The sequence below is a fragment of the Hyperolius riggenbachi genome, chromosome 2 (genome assembly GCF_040937935.1).
Source record: "Hyperolius riggenbachi isolate aHypRig1 chromosome 2, aHypRig1.pri, whole genome shotgun sequence".
In the NCBI taxonomy this organism is placed as follows: Eukaryota; Metazoa; Chordata; class Amphibia; order Anura; family Hyperoliidae; genus Hyperolius; species Hyperolius riggenbachi.
This window is the reverse complement of record NC_090647.1, coordinates 240,691,021-240,709,839: the sequence shown is the minus strand read 5'-3', so window position 1 is coordinate 240,709,839 and position 18,819 is coordinate 240,691,021. Positions and strand designations below refer to the sequence as shown.

General features: G+C 44.4%; 1 protein-coding gene across 34 annotated transcripts in view; it reads left to right on the top strand.

Moving 5' to 3' along the window:
* ABI3BP (ABI family member 3 binding protein) overlaps positions 1-18,819 on the top strand; it is a 500,595-nt gene that overhangs the window by 455,251 nt on the left and 26,525 nt on the right. For all 34 annotated transcript variants that reach the window (XM_068268431.1, XM_068268429.1, XM_068268426.1 and 31 more), the window contains one exon: positions 868-897. In XM_068268431.1, the coding sequence (XP_068124532.1) occupies positions 868-897 (30 nt within the window). The remainder of the gene's footprint in view (positions 1-867; positions 898-18,819) is intronic.

Below are 18,819 nucleotides of genomic sequence, written 5' to 3'. Positions count from 1 at the left end.
GTGATTTCTCAGCAAAGCTTGGTACACACTTTCAGTTATGATCGGCCAATCACTGACCAATTTTACCACCTCCATGAAGTATGAGGGCCAACAGATTTTGAATACTATGAACAGATTGTGTTGGTAAAATGGAATATTACATGGAAGTAGTAAAATTAGCAAATCATTGACCAACCAAAAATTGGATGTGTGTACTTGGCTTTCTATAATTAAACCAAATATCTGCCATTTCAGATTTAGTCTGAATGTGACTTTATATCCGAATGCAGTCCATACAAGGTTTCCGCCCTTGACACAACCTGTGTAAGCCTTCAGAGGCTTTCCCTATGCCTTCACTTCTGTGTGTGTAGGCATTCTGAGCATGCATACAATAATCTACAACACACACTTTACTGGTAATCCAAAGCAGGAGGGTTGGAATATATTTACATTAACGGAGAAGTAATCAATCTAAGCACATTTCTTTAAAAAGAAGAATGTCTTTGCTTTGAAAAAAAAAAATAGATTTTGCAGTATTATGTTTCTAATGACAGCTGAAAATTTGAAGCTGTAATTTAGAAATATTAGGCACCAAGGGAATCGCAGAGAGATTTGTGTTCCAGAACATCTCCAGCTGACTTCACATCTGGTCATAATCTGCCTGTGCTGAGAAACATGCTGGAATGATGTCCACATGTTCCCTGTCTGTCCCTGTGCTTCTCGGATCACAGGGCTCCTGGAAGTGACAGGTATATTGCCTTACGTCAGGTGTTAATAAATGGACTTGTCTCCCTGTCGCAGCTAAGCCAACACATGGGTGATGTGGTAAAAATACTGTATATCTCCCTATCCATGCACTAACTCAGAAATGTCTTCTCTTTTCTGCAGCTGACCCTAAAGTGAGCGAGCCAGTAACCGGTAAGAAATGATTACAGTTTTACAAGTAAAGCATCAGTCTACATAGCCATGAACTGTGATGTGGTCATGTGAGCCACATCTGATTAGTATAGATAACAGTAGTTCTGTGGCAGCTTAGTGCCTGGTCAGGTGTTGATTACAGGCAAATAAATCTTTGCTATTGGTTTCATAGCTTGTAGAATGCATGTCTCAGCGTTTTGAAATGGGATGAGGTTATGAGTACTGCATAGTTTACACTGTGTATTTGACTCAGCCCCAACCAACAGCTGGTATTAATGTACTGATTTGCAATTTTGTCTTTCAATATTTGGTCACTTTTTTTCTGATCACATAGTGTATTACAATGATGATAATAATTATTATCTCAGCATAGGAACTTCTTCCATTCATAGACATTTTGTGGTAGGCGTTGTATTCAAGAAACATCAATCATCATACATTGTCTTCCCACAATAGAATGATGAGCATGTTCAGGTTCGTAGGCTGCTAAATAAATTTACTTATACCAGAATAAAGCATCTGGGCTCCCCAAATACCATAAATTAATAGCGTTATGCACCGCCCCCCTCCGTAAAATTAGCCAGATTCCTTTCAGTATAGGTAGCCAAGTGTCCACTCAGTATAGGTAGCCAGATTCCCTCACTATAGGAAGCCAGGTTCCCCAAGTATAGGTAGCGAGATTCCCCCAGTATAATTATTCAGCCTCCAGCATAGGTAGCCAAATTTGCCTAGGTAGCTAGTGATGCCCCCCCCCCCACGCACACACACTCAGTAAAAGTAGCCAGATTCAGTCCAGCATAGGTAGCCAGATATACCTTCTCCCCCCCTTCCATATAGGTAACCAGATACAACCCCCCACCCCACCGTATATTTCCAAAGTGAGGCAGGCACACCATCCGTTTCTCGGGGTGCTTGGTGAGGTGGCATAGGCAGTACCACACTCGAAATCCAATCTCACAAATCTCACCAGCACACCTCAGGTTAAAGCACACCTTTATTGTGCCAGTATCCACAAGTTCCAACAATTGTTTCGGGGCCACGCAGGGTCCCCCTTTATCAAGGCATATGGTTACCGTATAGGTAACCATATATAACACACACACCTACCTCCCCCCCCCCCCCCCCCAGTATAGGTAGGCAGGTATCCTCCCCAGTATAGGTATCCATATATCCCCTTCAGTATAGGTAACCTGTGATGTCCTTAATCAGTACAAACCTAGTAGTGATGATGGTCTATACATCCTGATCAATTTCTGATCAAAGCGATATGATCACATACTGGGTTACATGAATTTGCATAGTGGCTTAAGCCTAGCCTTTTATTGTTCTTGACTCACCTAGAATGTGACTTCAATGGCGGCTTGCCTTCTAAGCATGACATAGATTTTGATTGAAAGTTGTTTTGTGTTTCTGATTTAAGGTTAAATTAACAAAGCTTGGTATGTTATCCTTGTGTTATTTTCTTCACAACCATGTTTATTCCCGCCAACTAATGCTTGCCAGATGCAGTAAGGCAGAAGTACAGAACCTGACTTTTCTAATGTCCTGCTAAACTGTTAAGCCTAATTTGTGGAACTAGAGCATAAGTAAAGATAAATGCACACAGCAAGGCGTTAGTAGTAACGATTAATGAAGTTCTACCTTTCAAAAGAATATTACTCAGAATAATTTAGATATTTTCAACAGACTTCATCTGGATGTCTACTACAGTCATTGTAATAGACATCCACAGTCCTCAAGAAAGTCATGTGGGACGAAACTGATAGGGCTATGCAGAAGTAGTGAGCATGTCGGTAGTGATGGATGCTGTCAGTCAGTACCTTTGCTGTAGAACGCTGGATGCACTCACTTGTATGTTTGTGATGGTTATACAAGAAACTAAGTAAGTGTTTTTATTGTGAAATAAAATGTTTTTAAACAATTTTACATCTTAAAGTGGATCCGAGATGAAAAACTAAATATAACAAGTGACTTGTCTATATATCTTATCTAAAGTTTAGATAGTTTACACAGCAAATCTATCTTCAAACAGCTTCAACAGTATATTAATATTGTTTCCTGTGATACAATGGGAGCAGACATGTTTTCTGCTTGTCACTATTACACAATTACACACACAGGCAAGCTTATCTGTATCTAGGCATGCTAATCTGCATATTCTGTGAAAACTCCACTCTTATCTCCTCCATTACACAGGCAACTGATCTGTATCTGCACTGCAGCTCTCAGATTGTGAAAACTCTGCCTCTGAAATCTATAGCTAGTAACACCTTTTTCACCTGCCCAGACTGAAATCCCACAATCCCTTGCAAGCGCCAAGGCACTCTGGAGAAGCTGTGGGTGTGGCTTGTTTAGTTTATAGGAAATTAGGGTATTAAAACAAAACAAAAACGTATTTGGCTTGAGGAATGCCCTATAAACAATAGGAAAGGAACACAATTATGCAATGAGTAAAAGTTCATCTCGGATCCACTTTAAGCCCCATTGCTGGTTATACCTCCCAGCAGCAGTGCAATATCCCAGGAGCCCACTTAGGACCAAACAGGCTGGAGTATTACACAAGCACATATGATCATTTATTATACTCATTGGGTTCAGTGAGTGACCATGCATGGGATGTAGTGAAGGTGTTGAAGGCATATGTGGGAGTGTTTTAGCAACAAGTCTACAGAAGTTTAAAAGTGCGGGGACTAGACTTCTTGCTGTGATTGTAGCCCGAGTATCCATTGTTTGCCTGATTATATCTTAAAGTGTGCACAGATGAGTCCTGTGGGGTAAAAGTGTAGCATATTCACTAGTGCTGCAGTCTGTGGTACTGTTGTTTGTGCTCCAATAAGGAGTATGCAGGTTAGCTGTGTGGGGTAATTCTTAGTTTTTGCTTGAATCCAGTGCCGGATTTACCATAAGGCACTGGAGGCACCTGATGATGGAAAGGCGGCTCACTCCCCTCCCCTAGAGCCTGCTTCCCTCCCTATGCGGGTCTCAGCATTCCACTGACAAGTTCTCCCTTCAGTCGGGGACACCTCTAACTACCTGATACTTTGGGACACCTCTAGCTTCTCTAGCTCTGGCTACTTAATACTAAGGGGCACCTGGCTGTAGCTACCTATGACGGGCAAGGGAACTAAGGGAGAAGTGACAGCTGGGCCAGCCAGTACATTTGCGGTGCGCTTCAGCTGGGGTTTGTAGGTTCATAGAGGGCAAAATCTAGGATGACAGGACATCTGTGCCCATAGATTCCTGTGATGTAAATCCGGGACTGCTTGAATCTGTATTGTTGGTTATGTATTAGAGAAGACACTAGCAGCTTGTGATGAGGCAGTCAGGCAGAACTTGGTTTACTTGGCTGGATTAAGTTGCAAGCATACAGAGCATTTCAGTAAACTGTAACAGCAGACATCTCAGTTGTGAAGAGAGAGGAAGAGATAAAGAAAACAAGTTTTTCAGACAGACACACATAACTGTTAAACTTAGTATTTGCTACAGTGCCATCTACTGGTCTAGTGGTGTTAATACTCAGTACTATATGAAGTACATGCAGTTGTATCTCCAACATGTATAATCTCTTAAGTGGTACATATTTGGATTTCTGGTGCCCCACCTAGGTACTCTTGACAAATGATTAGAATTTATGAGTAACTTTTTCGTAATAGAAAGTATTTAGAAACTACAACTGAAAATTATTTCATAGTTGTTGCTTTAATGGCTAATATTATAGCCCATGACAAAGTCTGAAAACCCCCACTTTAAATGATCCATACAGAGGCCTGCTTTGTATGTGGAAATAACTGCCGATGAACTGTAAACCAATCTTGAAGTTTCTAGGATAGCCTGCATTCAGAACAGGTAACGTAATCTAACATATAAAATTATATTTTGGGAACATGACCATACATTTGGGATTAACTCATTTATCGGTGTTCCCTGAGGTAAATTAATATGAATGCACCCAATGAAGCACCAATTAACCTAAAATATTCTTGGTGCTGTCTTACTGCAGTGTGAACCAATAAATGGACAATGCCAAATGGACAGTCCAGATACTGGAATATCTAGGTTTGTGGTTTCTTATAGGGGGCTCCCACTGCACATTGATTCTACCAGAACAGTCTCATTACGGTTAAGTGTATTGAAGGACCTCACTTTTCCTAATAAAATACCTCCAACTTAAATGAGGGGAATAAAACACGGGGTGTCTGGCTAGTGTGTCATTGCTGCAGAAGAAGGAGCCAAGGACACCCAGTTACAGAACGCTCACAAATGTAGTGTCCAACAAGTTATAAGAGTACGAAAAGTAGGTAAACCCAAAATACCATGTATCCAAAACTGAATTATTAGCATTGGATACTAACCCAACATTCCTTGGTTCAACAGCTCCTGCAGTTAAATAAGCAGAATTTGAATTTTCACAATATGCATATTGGATACTAAGGACCAGCTAACGCCCATAGGCGTAAGCAGGTCTTAAGTGGGTTACCATGGAAATTTCTATGTCAGTTCACGGAGGGTGTCTCCGTGAACAGCCTGAGAGCCGCCGATCGCGGCTCGCCGGCAAAATGTAAACACGCGGGGAAGAAATCCCCGCTGTTTACATCATACGGCGCTGCTGCGCAGCAGCGCCGTAAGGCAGATCGCCGATCCCCGGCCTCTGATTGGCCGGTGATCGCCGGCATATGATAGGCTGAAGCCTATCCTTCAATGCGCAGGACTTAATTCCATCCTGCGCAACTCACAGGAAGAGGGAGAAGGAGGGAGAGGGACGGAGCGCCGAAAACGCTGCGGAGGGGGGCTTTGAAGAGCCCCCCCCCCCCGCAAAGCGCAGCAAGCCGGCGGCGATCAGACCCCCCCAGGAGGACATCCCCCTAGTGGGGAAAAAAGGGGGTAAGTCTGATCGCCCTGGCTATTTCCTGATCGGTGCTGCGGGCTGGAGAGCCCACGCAGCACCGATCAGAAGAAAATCCCCTGGTCCTTAAAGAGACTCTGAAGCGAGAATAAATCTCGCTTCAGAGCTCATAAATAGCAGGGGCACGTGTGCCCCTGCTAAACCGCCGCTATAGCGCGGCTTAACGGGGGTCCCTTCACCCCCAAAACGACCACTGCGACACTTGGTCGCAGATTTGGTCGTGATTTATTGCTTCCTGGAGGCAGGGCTAACGGCTGCAGCCCTGCCTCCAGTCGCGTCTGTCAGCGGCGCATCACCGCCTCTCCCCCGCCCCTCTCAGTGAAGGAAGACTGAGAGGGGCGGGGGAGAGGCGGAGATACGCGCTGACAGACGCGTGTGGGGCAGGGCTGCGGCGGCTAGCCCTGCCCCAACCAGGAAGCGCTCCCCGGGTGTATCGAGGGGGATTTGGGGGTGAAGGGACCCCCGTTAAGCCGCGCTATAGCTGCGTTTTAGCAGGGGCACACGTGCCCCTGCTATTTATGAGGTCTGAAGCGAGATTTATTCTCGCTTCAGACTCTCTTTAAGTGGTTAAGAGCTTACATAATGAAAAGGCAACAAGTACAGATATGACCTATTTAAATATGATTATTTTGCTTTACTTTATTGTAAAGGTGGAAATGAAATTTTTTTATTAATACTATTGTTTAACTCATTTTTAGTAACTGGTTTGGTATAGTGTACAAACCATTGTCACATACAGCACTGATTTTACTTTACCTGTTGTGTATGCGCTGATTAATAAACAGAACATATATTCCTCATTCATCCTAACACGTGAAAAGAAGAAACACATCAAAATGTCAGAGACCACACTGTTTATTTAACAGTATTCATTCTATTAGTCAGCAGCAGCCATATATCCAAATGTTCCCAAGATATTTCAAAGCACAACTGCAAAACCAAGAGAATGTAAATAAGATTTACAGACATGACAGAACAAAGGGGGGTGCATTCCAGGATGACATCAGAACATGGGAAGATGTGCTCTGTGATCTGTATGATGTAGTGCATGTGTGCAGAAAATCAGCCGTTTTATTAATACAACTGTGTGCCCGCATTGTTCATAAAGTAAATAGATCAGGTTTAACCTCCTACCGACTATTTCCAAATTCATCTGGAGTCTTATGCCAATCTAGAGTATAATATGTAAAATATACATAATCACAGGCAAGGGATGCTTCTTTCAAATAATATACATAATCATCAAATGAAATTCTAAGATGAATGCTAAACACATGACGCATCTGAAGCTTTGTGTATTACTTCCCACCACTCTCTGCTTTTGATATCGACTCCTACAGAGGGCAGAGATCAGTAACACGGGCAATGCTACCAATGAAGATTACGTGCAGGAGTCTTAAAAATGCCCTGAATTTAATCTTAAACTGCTGTCTGAAGTTTAAAAGAAAAAAGTGAAAAACATACAAATTTAACGTACTGAAAACAGATTTTTTTTTTTTTTTTTTACAATTTCTACATTTATTTTCACTATCAACCTTCAAAAGACCTTAACTCTTGTTCTGTGTTTTCTCATAGGAGGTACTTTGCACTATAAAGATATAAAATGAGTACATATGGATTTAGTGGGCTACGCTTGAGTACTGGCTGCTGATAACAGATTATCAGCAACACTGGTATTTGGGTTTACATTGATGAAGTTGCTGGAGTTTTGGTGTTTGTCTCCTGTCAGTTGCCAAGCCCTAGGTGAGAGTCAGGCCTATCCAACTCTACTTTATCTGTTGCCCCTTGGAGAAGCACTTCTATGATCTGAAAGAGAGGTCTAGAGGTGTTTATTAGTTTCTGTTAGTATGTAAGTGGTCTTTATAGTACAAACTTAACTAGCAGACAACTCTGTCAGATTTTTATCAAGTTACAAAAGTTTATTAACCATCAATTGAATACAAAATGCATAAATCTTTTAAAAACCAACCATTTGTATTGTGTAGTGCTCCGCCTCCATACTAAAGCCTCATACACACGCATGACTAAAGTCAGCTGAGGTTGCCAATAACGACCGCCTCAGCCAATAGTCAGGCGTGTGTACAGAGTCCACCGATCTGCAAGTGATCTGCCTCTGGTGGATTAACTTGGCTGAACAACAGCCAACTTAATTGTGCACACCGCTGTCCTGCCTGCCGCATCACGCATGTGCCACTCTGTTGTCCCTCTGTGTTTCCCCGGCATAGTAACAGAGCATGTAGTCAGCTATACAGCTGACTTTGCTTCTGTCAGTCCAGCCCAGTGGGTCCTGATCACTGACAGGCAACATCAGTCAAACGTATATGTGCACTTTAACATACAGACCTGGAAATATTCCATGCATGCAGTTTAGTATAGGACTTTGAAACAAGGGTAACTCCTATCTTATCACTTTTACCCTTTTGCTAGCATGCCATTACTAGCAGCCTAGTTAGTAGTCACTGATCAAAAGCAAATTCAACAGTTATTAAACTTCCCAGTTCTTTTGGCTTTCTGCCAGCCCAGTTCACAATCTGTAAGCTTCTAACCAGTTGCTCCCTAGTCCCAGTTCATATGTCTGAGTGATCATCCACATCCAGAACATTCAGCTTACCGACCGCCTGTTATTGCTCTTGCAGCATTTACCACCTCCTTAGTTTTAGCAACCTGTCACAGCTGGATCTCGACTAGCCAACTCTTTCTCCACAGCTTCACATAGTTGGCAGGCACCTGCCTTGTCTCAACAGCTGGCAACAAGACAGGACCTCAGCAAGGAGGTGTCCACTAGACTTTCTGTGTGTCTAGGAAGGGAGACATGCGCTCACCACTAGACCAGTCACTGTAATGTCAGCATGTTCAAGCCAGTGGAAAGCTGCGCAGCTTGGGTCCACTTATGATGAGTGACATGTTAGCCATTGTCACAGTGACATGTCACTATGAAAAAGGAGGCTGGAAGGAGCAGAAATGCGCCTTCAGAACGTCCTTCTACTCAGGATTCTGCTTCAGTAACTCTGGGGCCAGGAGATTATTAATTTATATGACTATCTATAGATAAAAAAAAGGGGGGGGAGAGTCTATGTTAAACAACTACTCTTGTACCAAACAACCATGCTATTCTGTATAAGGAGAAGGCCCTGCCCCACTCTGGAAAGTGCCACAGGGCTTTGCTGAGAGTAGGGTTACCTCCTCTACAGCTCAGCCTCCAGCTCTGTAGCCCACTTACAGTACTGTGTCAGTGGCATAATTATGCAAGATTCCTCTTTGATGAGAGAGAAAACCTTGCATGATTACACCTCACAGGCTTGAGGCAGTGGCGGACATACGGCCGTGCAGGCCGTGCAAGCGCACAGGGGCCCCTCAAGCTCCGTTTTTGAGGGGCCCATTATGTACTGCAGGCGGTTTTTTTTTTTTTGGTTTTTTTTAGTTTTTTTTATCCTCGGGGGGCCCGACTCTTATCACTCCCTCACCTCGGCGGGCCCCCCTCCTGTTATGCTCGGCGCCTAGCGGGAGATACAGCTATTGTCTCCGGGCTGCAGCAGACACTAGAGCACCAGCCGCCTGTCCACTCCTGTCTCCTCCTCAGCAATACCGCTCTGCACTACTTCCTGATTCAGTGCGTGCAGAGCAGTATTGCTTAAGGGAGGAGACAGGAGTGGACAGGCGGCTGGTGCTCTAGTGTCTGCTGCAGCCCGGAGACTAATAGCTGGCTGTATCTCCCGCTCGGCGCCGCGCATAACAGGAGGGGGGCCCGCCGAGGTGAGGGAGTGATCGGGCCCTCCTCCCAGCCTCGGCAAATAGTCCACCCACCAGGTAATCTTATCTTTCACCCTCCCAGACCGACCAGCCCGCCCCCCAGGTAATCCTACAGCCCGCCCCCACCCCCCAGGTAATCCTACAGCTTCACCCCCCCAGGTAATCCTACAGCTTCACCCCCCCAGGTAATCCTACAGCCCCCCCCCCCAGGTAATCCGACAGCTTCCCCCCCCCAGGTAATCCTACAGCCCGCCCCCCAGGTAATCCTACAGCCCACCCCCAGGTAATCCTAAAGGCCCCCCCAGGTAATTCTACAGCCCCCCCCCCGGTAATCCTACAGCCCACCCCCAGGTAATTCTACAGCCCCCCCAGGTAATCCTACAGCCCACCCAACCACCCAGACCCAGGTATTCCTACAGCCCACCCACCCAGACCCAGGTAATCCTATAGCCCACCCACCCAGACCCAGGTAATCCTATAGCCCACCCACCCACCCAGACAATCCTATAGCCCACCCACCCACCCCCAGGTAATCCTATAGCCCACCCACACCCAGGTAATCCTATAGCCCACCCACCCAGACCCAGGTATTCCTATAGCCCAAAGGACCCAGGTATTCCTATAGCCCAAAGGACCCAGGTATTCCGATAGCCCACCCACCCACACCCAGGTATTCCGATAGCCCACCCACCCTCCCAGACCCAGGTAATCCTATAGCCCACCCACCCACCCAGACCCAGGTAATCCTAGAGCCCACCCACCCAGACCCAGGTAATCCTATAGCCCACCCAGACCCAGGTAATCCTATAGCCCACCCACCCACCCAGACCCAGGTAATCCTTTAGCCCACCCACTCACCCAGACCCAGGTAATCCTATAGCCCACCCACCCACCCAGACCCAGGTAATCCTATAGCCCACCCAGACCCAGGTAATCCTATAGCCCACCCACCCAGACCTAGGCAATCCTATAGCCCACCCACCCACTCAGACCCAGGTAATCCTCCACCCACCCAGACCCAGGTAATCCTCCATCCCACCCTCACAGGTAATTTTATTAGCCCACACACCCACCTACCCTCCCGACCAGATAATCTTTTAGCTCACCCACCCTCCCGACCAGGTAATCGTTTAGCCCACCCACCCACCTGCAGCACTTTACAGAGTACATCGTTATGTCGCTCACTGTCCTTTAGAGGAGCTCACACTACTCCTACCATAGTCATAGTTGAATGTCTTATCATATTATTATGTATTTATATAGCTCTGACATTTTCTGCAGCGTTTTACAGAGTACATAGTCACGACACTGACTGTGCTCAGAGGAGCTCACTATCTAATATCTTCTATATGTATAGTAAATAGCGCATAATTTTTTATTAGGAGACAGGGCTTTACTCAAAGTTCCCTGTTGATGTCAACTGCTGAATTAACTGCTGCTAAGTTCATGTACCCGTCATCGCACGTACGATTGCACGTATTTTCTGGGCATATCTGCCGACTTGCTTGCACGTATTTTCTGGGCATATCTGCCGACTTGATTGCACGTATTTTCTGGGCATATCTGCCGACTTGATTGCACGTATTTTCTGGGCATATCTGCCGACATGATTGCACGTATTTTCTGGGCATATCTGCCGACATGATTGCACGTATTTTCTGGGCATATCTGCCGACATGATTGCACGTATTTTCTGGGCATATCTGCCGACATGATTGCACGTATTTTCTGGGCATATCTGCCGACATGATTGCACGTATTTTCTGGGCATATCTGCCGACATGATTGCACGTATTTTCTGGGCATATCTGCCGACATGATTGCACGTATTTTCTGGGCATATCTGCTGACATGATTGCACGTATTTTCTGGGCATATCTGCCGACATCATTGCACGTATTTTCTGGGCATATCTGCCGACATGATTGCACGTATTTTCTGGGCATATCTGCCGACATCATTGCACGTATTTTCTGGGCATATCTGCCGACATCATTGCACGTATTTTCTGGGCATATCTGCCGACATCATTGCACGTATTTTCTGGGCATAAGGAAATAAATATGGCAGCCTCCATATCACTCTCACCCCGGGATCACTTTAAATTACAGTTAGCTCCGCCCTTATCCGATCATTGCCACGCCCATTTTTTGCCGCGGCGCTACGTGCCGCAGGTTCTATCCACACCCATTTTTTGCCGCAGGTTATAGCCACACCCATTTTTGCCGCAGGTTATAGCCACGCCCATTTTTGCCGCGGCGCGCTTCGCACGCCGCAGGTCAGGGGGGCCCACAATTGATATTTTGCACAGGGGCCCACTGCTGGCTGTGTCCGCCACTGGCTTGAGGGCAAACAAAATTCCAACTTGATGAACCAAAAATGCCTAATTTTGATTGATCAGTCCATAACACCTTCTTCCAGTCTTCAGTAGTCCATTGGCATTGTTTCACGGCCTAGGCAAACTTATTTTTCTGCAGTCTTAGCAGTGGCTTTCTTGCTGCAACTAGATCTGGCAAGTGTTCTCTTTACAATTGAAACTTAGACTTGCTTACTACAATAAATATTAGGCTTTGCTTAAAGTGAACCTCCAGACTAAAAATCGACTCAGCAGTACTGAAAAGGCCTGGTGTTTCTTTAACAGTTTCACAGCATCAGAACTTTGTTTCTTTTATACAAGCCTCATTTTTAGATGCACAGAAGAAAACTGCCCGGGCATTTTTCCCCTGATGCTGTGCAAAGCATGATGGGATTTCTGATGTTGTTGCTCTCGTTCTGCTGTTTTGGTGCAAATTTTTTTTCTTACATTTTGAATTTGACATTTGAAGCCTAGGGTGCGCAGCTGGGAGGGGTGATCAGGACACAGGACAGTTGGAACTGTGTCTCCTGCTCCCTGTCACCTCCTTTAGGGCCCGTTCAGACTACAAAATGCGGACCGCAACGCGTACGAACGCACGCATGTCCGCGTTCGTATGCGTTGCGTGGCTGATCCCATCACTGAAAAGTGAATGGGACAGCCGCGCGTTTTTGTAAAATCTGCGTGCAGCATGCGTTCCCGGACCGCACAGGTCCGGAACGCATGCTGTGTGAACATCAGACATTGCACTCTATGCAATGTCTGATGTCGTGCGTTTTGGCCACCTGCACGCGTTTCCAAAACGCGGCTGGAAACGCGTGCAGTGTGAACGGGCCCTTAAACCAAAAAGATGGCTACCCCCATGACAAAGATGGCAGCCCCCATGAATCACAAACATTGACCTGTTCTTTTAAAACATGGCGAGTAAGAGATTATATTACCAATCTATTCTAATTAACATAACTAATGTAACTTAATGACAGTATGTTTGTTTAGGCTGAAGTTCCTCTTTAAAGCTGTGGTGCTATGAGATGCCATGCAGGCTATTGACTCTCAGAAAGTGGGTCTGCCAGACCTCAACCTGTCAGAAGTTCACCCAGTTTCTGAGTGCCTTTGGATGGTTAAGGGAGATGGTACTAACTGACACAATTTCTCTGTACAAAAGACCTACAAATTAAGTGTTTTTATGGTCTGTCCCTCTTCCATTATTAAATGCCTTTTTCTCATCACTTTTTTTGCAACACACTACTCTCTGCGGTACAATACTGTTTGAATAATGTTCACGACGGTATGGTACTGCAGTGTGTTCCTACTGTTCTTTGACGCAGAGAAAATGGGTGGTAAGTAATCAGGAACAGTTGGGACCCCTGTAGAAACTGGTGACAAAAACTTCCATTGCTGCAGAACAGCTGTAAGGGCCTGTTTCCACTACACGCAGATTCTGGATGCAGAAAAACTGACTCCAATGAATGCCTATGGGCCTGTTTCCATTAAATGTGATTTTTTTGATGCAGATTTCTGCATCAAGTATCCGTTTTCCCATACAATGAAAACGTTAGTGGAAACAGACCCATAGGCATTCATTGGAGTCAGTTTTTCTGCAACCAGAATCTGTGTATAGTGGAAACAGGCCCTAAGACCATTTAGTTTAGTTCTAAAATATATATTATCTTAAACTTAAACTGCTTGAATTTCATTCTAAAACTTTTGACCAGTAATGTATAGGAAAAAGCAGCTAAAAAGCAAATGCATAGTTTTCTCCCCAAAACAAACAATAAAAACACAAGGCAAGTTTATAGTGATATACATAATACTATTCAAAATTCTAACACTGCGCTCTGGATCATTCCAAAATGCCTCAGAGACATCTGTCAGAAGCAAAATACAAATGCTTATTTACACAAGAATTATCTTGTTAGGCACTCATCCATACCACAGAATACAGCATTGGTTACTGCCGTCAAATCTTCCACTAGTCCACCACTCCCACAATTCCCACAATTCCTGAAAAACAAACATTCTCAATGAATGAGGCTGCTGTTATAACTTTATAAGCATTTACTAGCATATATGTACATGACATGTTTTAAGCTATTGCTTCTATCAGGTGACAGTTCCTGCTGGTGTGAAACTTGTCAGGTACCTATGTGCTCCGATAATGCGCGCACGAAAAAAGGGCACCGTGTAAAAAGGGCCCAGCTGGATAATGAAATGGCACCTGTGGATAACGAAATCTGATAATGATAGACACTGTTGTCAAACTTGGTTAACGATAAATACAGTTGTTAAAACAGACGGGAAATAATAACAAAAAGATATTAACGTTAAAAATTGTTGCGTAATTCAACCATACAGGCAGGGCCGGCCCGCTCATGAGGCGGGGTGAAACTTTTGCCTCAGGCGGCAAAATTCCAGGGGCGGCACCCGCCCGTCCGTGGGTGCGGGGAGCCGGCCGCCGAGCTGGAGGGGTAGCTGGCAGGACGGGGGTATTGGGCCTAGCGGCGGGGAGGGGGGTCGGACCCCCCCCCTCCCTCGCCTGGGTCCCCCGTGCTCCGCTCCCCTCCAGCCTTAAATACAAGCAGCCGCTATGTGTAAGAGGCACGGGCGGGTAGGACTCACCTCTTCCTCGTTCCAAGCGTGCGTTCCACTGACGTCACTTCCTGCAGCGTTGCAGGAAGTGATGTCAGTGGAGCGCACGCTGGGAAGAGGTGAGTCCTCCCCGCCCGTGCGTCTTACACATAGCGGCTGCTTGAATTTAAGGCTGGAGGGGAGCGGAGCACGGGGGACCCAGGCGAGGGAGGGGGGGTACGGCGGCGGAAATTTTTTTTTTTTGCCTCAGGCGGCAAATAGTCTAGGGCCGGCCCTGCATACAGCTTAACCCAACCCTACCCTCACACAGAACCCTCTCCTGGTGGTACCTAAAACTAACCACTCCTCCGGTGGCGCCTAACCACCCCCCCAGTGGTGCCTAACCCTAACCACCCCCCTGGTGGTGCCTAACCCTCCCTAACCACCCCCTGGTGGTGCCTAACCCTAACCACCCTCCTGGTGGTGCCTAACCCTAACCACCCCCCTGGTGGTGCCTAACCCTAACCACCCCCCTGGTGGTGCCTAACCACCCCCCTGGTGATGCCTAACCATAACTACCCCCCTGGTGTTGCCTAAAACTAACCACTAACCAGGTGGTGCCTAACCCTAACCACTCTCCCTGATGGTGCCTAACCCTAACCATTCCCTCTGCAGAAACACCCTTTTCCACATAGAAACGATAATATCTTTGATAACATATTGGTCAATTGTTGGTCAGAAAGCTCTTTTGAAGGGAAGGATCATTTGGAAATCTAATGTGAGAGTGGTGTAATGTTGGCTCACGAACAATGGACCTCTATTGTTCTTCTACTGTAGTTTTTTGCAGCAGACCACCTCTTGCTCGTTCTTTCCACTGCCCTTTCCACAGAACAGAGCATGGTGCTGAGCAGAGATGATCAATGAGGTGCAAATACCTATGCACTGCCTGCTTCTTTCATGCAAAGTGTATGCAGCTTGGGATGTGTAAACTCTACAAAAAAAATGTAAATATGCATGAGTTCAAAATGATTAACATCTCACTGACCATCCCTACTGCAGAGCAGTGTGTATGTAGGACACTTAAATTAAAGAACAATTCCAAATGGCAGTTATTATATTTCTGAAGATTAAGTAACTAATAGTTTATTTTACTAAATGGCTAGGAATGAGTTTGGGTGGGATACACAGTCATTTCAGGCAACTCAAGAAGACATACACACATTGATATTCCCAGTCACTGTGACCATATCTGACATTTATTTATTATCTATTTATTGTATTTATAAAGTGCCAACATATTACGCAGCGCTGACATAAATCTATTGCACCATCTTGTCTAATCAATCTAATTTTGTGTGATTATTTATTTATTAATCCCCCCCCCCCTTTTTATTTTTCCTTTTTCTTCAAACTCCGCATACCGGATTAGGTATTCACCCAACTAAGAAAGGCTTCACTGCAGCGCTCTTTATGTTGGATAAAGTTATCATCATTGTTTGAGAATCTTGTATAGTCTTTATTAACAGTATCTTGAAAAAAAGAAATATTTAACATATGGAGCTGCTATAATCAGTGGTACCTAATCTATAACTCTACATACATCCTTACGGCCATTCATACTTCTAACATGCTACTTTCTAAAAAACTCTTCTTAAAGACTCATACACACTTGTAACTCATACGTACACTGAAACATACTAATGGGCTTACACTTACCCATTCACTCTTCCATTCATTCACACACCTAAGAAAAGGCTATCTTAGGTCTCAAACATTTCCTCTCACTTCCTTTTTTTACACCTCAAAGGAAACTACTGTTTTCTCTTATAGTTACTAGTTGTTTGTATAATTCCGTATCTACATCAGTAAAGGACCTCACATAACTCATTCATCCGAGATATCCACTCTAAAAAATATGAAAATTTGGGATTTTTCCAGTGCTTTGCAATTAAGCTCTTGACCACCAGTGTACCCACTTCCTTCAAAAAAATAGCACCTGGATTATCCCCCTGTTCAGCAAAGCTAAATAGTGTCGTTATGGGTGAAATACTAAAGGTGGGATCTATGGTTCTTTGGCCAAAGTCAGAAAACTCCTTCCATAATTGTTCTGCAAAGGGGCATTTCCACCACATGTGGGTCTCTGTACCTGCCCTTCCCCCACATCTCCAGCATACACCTCCAACCTTAGGATCAAATTTCCCCGCCCGTATTGGGGTAAGATACCATTTTGCTACAATTTTATAATGTAACAGTTGCAAGTCACTATCGGTGGTCTTCCAAATATTTGCCCAGATTTTAGGCCGGTTTTCTTCAAGGGATGTATTCAGTAATAATTCCCATTTATGACAATAAGGTGGGAGGTCCTTTTGGCTACTAGATGCTAGAAAATCATACATAACTGAAATTTTCTTAGGGGGCCTTCTATTTATAAAAAATAGTTTTTCTATAGTAGTAAGTTCACTCCTAATATGCTTGTTTCTTGTTACAAAGCTTTGGACTTGCAATTGCCACCATTGTGTCATATTTTTAGACTCCCCTACTAATTTAGGGATTTTAAGTTCTTTATTACCTACTAGATGTATTAAACGGGTGTCTTGGTGGAGACCACTGATTATTAACCTAAAATCTATCAGAACAGAGGGCGGCGCTGGTGCCGTGTTTCACTGCACCGCTCAGTGCAACAATGTGGTTGAATTGATTTCACTAGATGTCAGCAGTAACATCAGTGTGCTTTGTGTGATAGAAATTTATCACAATCTGATGAGATTCTGATCAGGGATTGATGAAATGGTTTGGCACATCAGGGGAAATACTGTAAATGCATGTAGGGGAACCTTAACCTCCCTGGTGGTATGATTATTTCTGGATCTTAAGTTCTAAAAGTGGTACCATTTTTTCCCAAGCTTTTAGACCCTAAAACCAGGCAAAAAAAAATCATTCCTTAATGAGATCTGAGGCAGCCCAGCACTTACTCACCTCCTTGGGATCCAGCGCTGCAATTCTCCCTCCGTCTTCCGGGTGACGCTGTAACCCTGTTGTGAGATCGCTGGCTGCCCTCATGATTACTAACAGCGATCTTGCCCAAGGGATCCAGAGCCTCCGAGGACCAGAAGATGAATGGCTGCCAGTGTCTGGATAACAGGGGATTTGAGTTGAAACATTGTGCACTCTGCACTGTCGCTCCCTACCTTCCAGTGGCTGCCCCGAGTCAGGCTTGGGATTACCGCTCCTGGCTTTTTTGCCACACCGAGCCTGACTCGGGGTTACCGCCAAGGAGGTTAAGACACGTGTTCTATTTGTAGTTCTAATATAATGAAGCAACATTTGTATTGTAATTTAAAATGGCTCAAATCGTTTGTAAACTGATCACATAATCCAAAGTATTACTCTAGTGTGTATATTATAAATAGGGATGCTCGTCGGATTCCGCGGAATGGAGATTTCCGCTATTCCGGTCGGAAATTGGCAATTCCGTTCCGGAAATAGTGGACTTTCTATGCGGAATTCCGTCGGAATTTAAACAGAAGCGTGTAAAAGCTGCATTAGCCAATCAGAAGGATCAGAAGGGATAAACCCATCACAGAAGCTTAAAACATGCTGATTTCTGCGTTAAAAACAGAATTTCTGCACCAATTAGAGTCTTAACAAAAACCAACCAATCCTTCGTTAGCAACCAGCTCCTAGCTACCTATCATCAGCTATAACACCCATTTTGTATATAAGAGAGGTGTGAACGAAGCTTGTGGGTTTCAGTCTGGTGTTGGAGAGAGGAGAGACAGACCCATATTAGTTGTTTAAACATAAAACAATAGTCTTTTTAAAGAATGTATATAAAACAAAAGTATTTTTAAAGACTTTGAGAGAGAATTAGATTGAGTGTGAGCTATTATTAGTAGTAGCTAGGTGTATTTGTGAGAGAGTGACAGTAGATTGTTAGTTTGAGTGATAGATTATTTGTAGTGTAGTGTACTATTAGTTGCTGTGTGGAGAGGATTAGACAGAGCCATCCAGGCCGCAGGCTTAGTGACTGTTTGACAGAGTGAGAGAGGTGATTGATTAGTTGAGTGTAGTGCAAGTTTTTTTTTTGTTTGTTATCTAATTTATTTATTTTTTCTTTATTTTGTTTTTGATTTATTTTCTTTATTTCACCCCCTTATTTTCTTGCAATTTGAAAGAAGGTCAGTGCACAGGACCATGACTTAAGCATAAGGAGTGCAGTAGCCCAGTATTAGTCCACTCTATATCCGAAAAAGTAGAAAAGCGGGCACGCAAATACAATGCAAAAATTCAGTTTCATTCAGTTTCATTTATTAATTAGAAAAAGTTAAAGGTACAGTACCATTGCTGA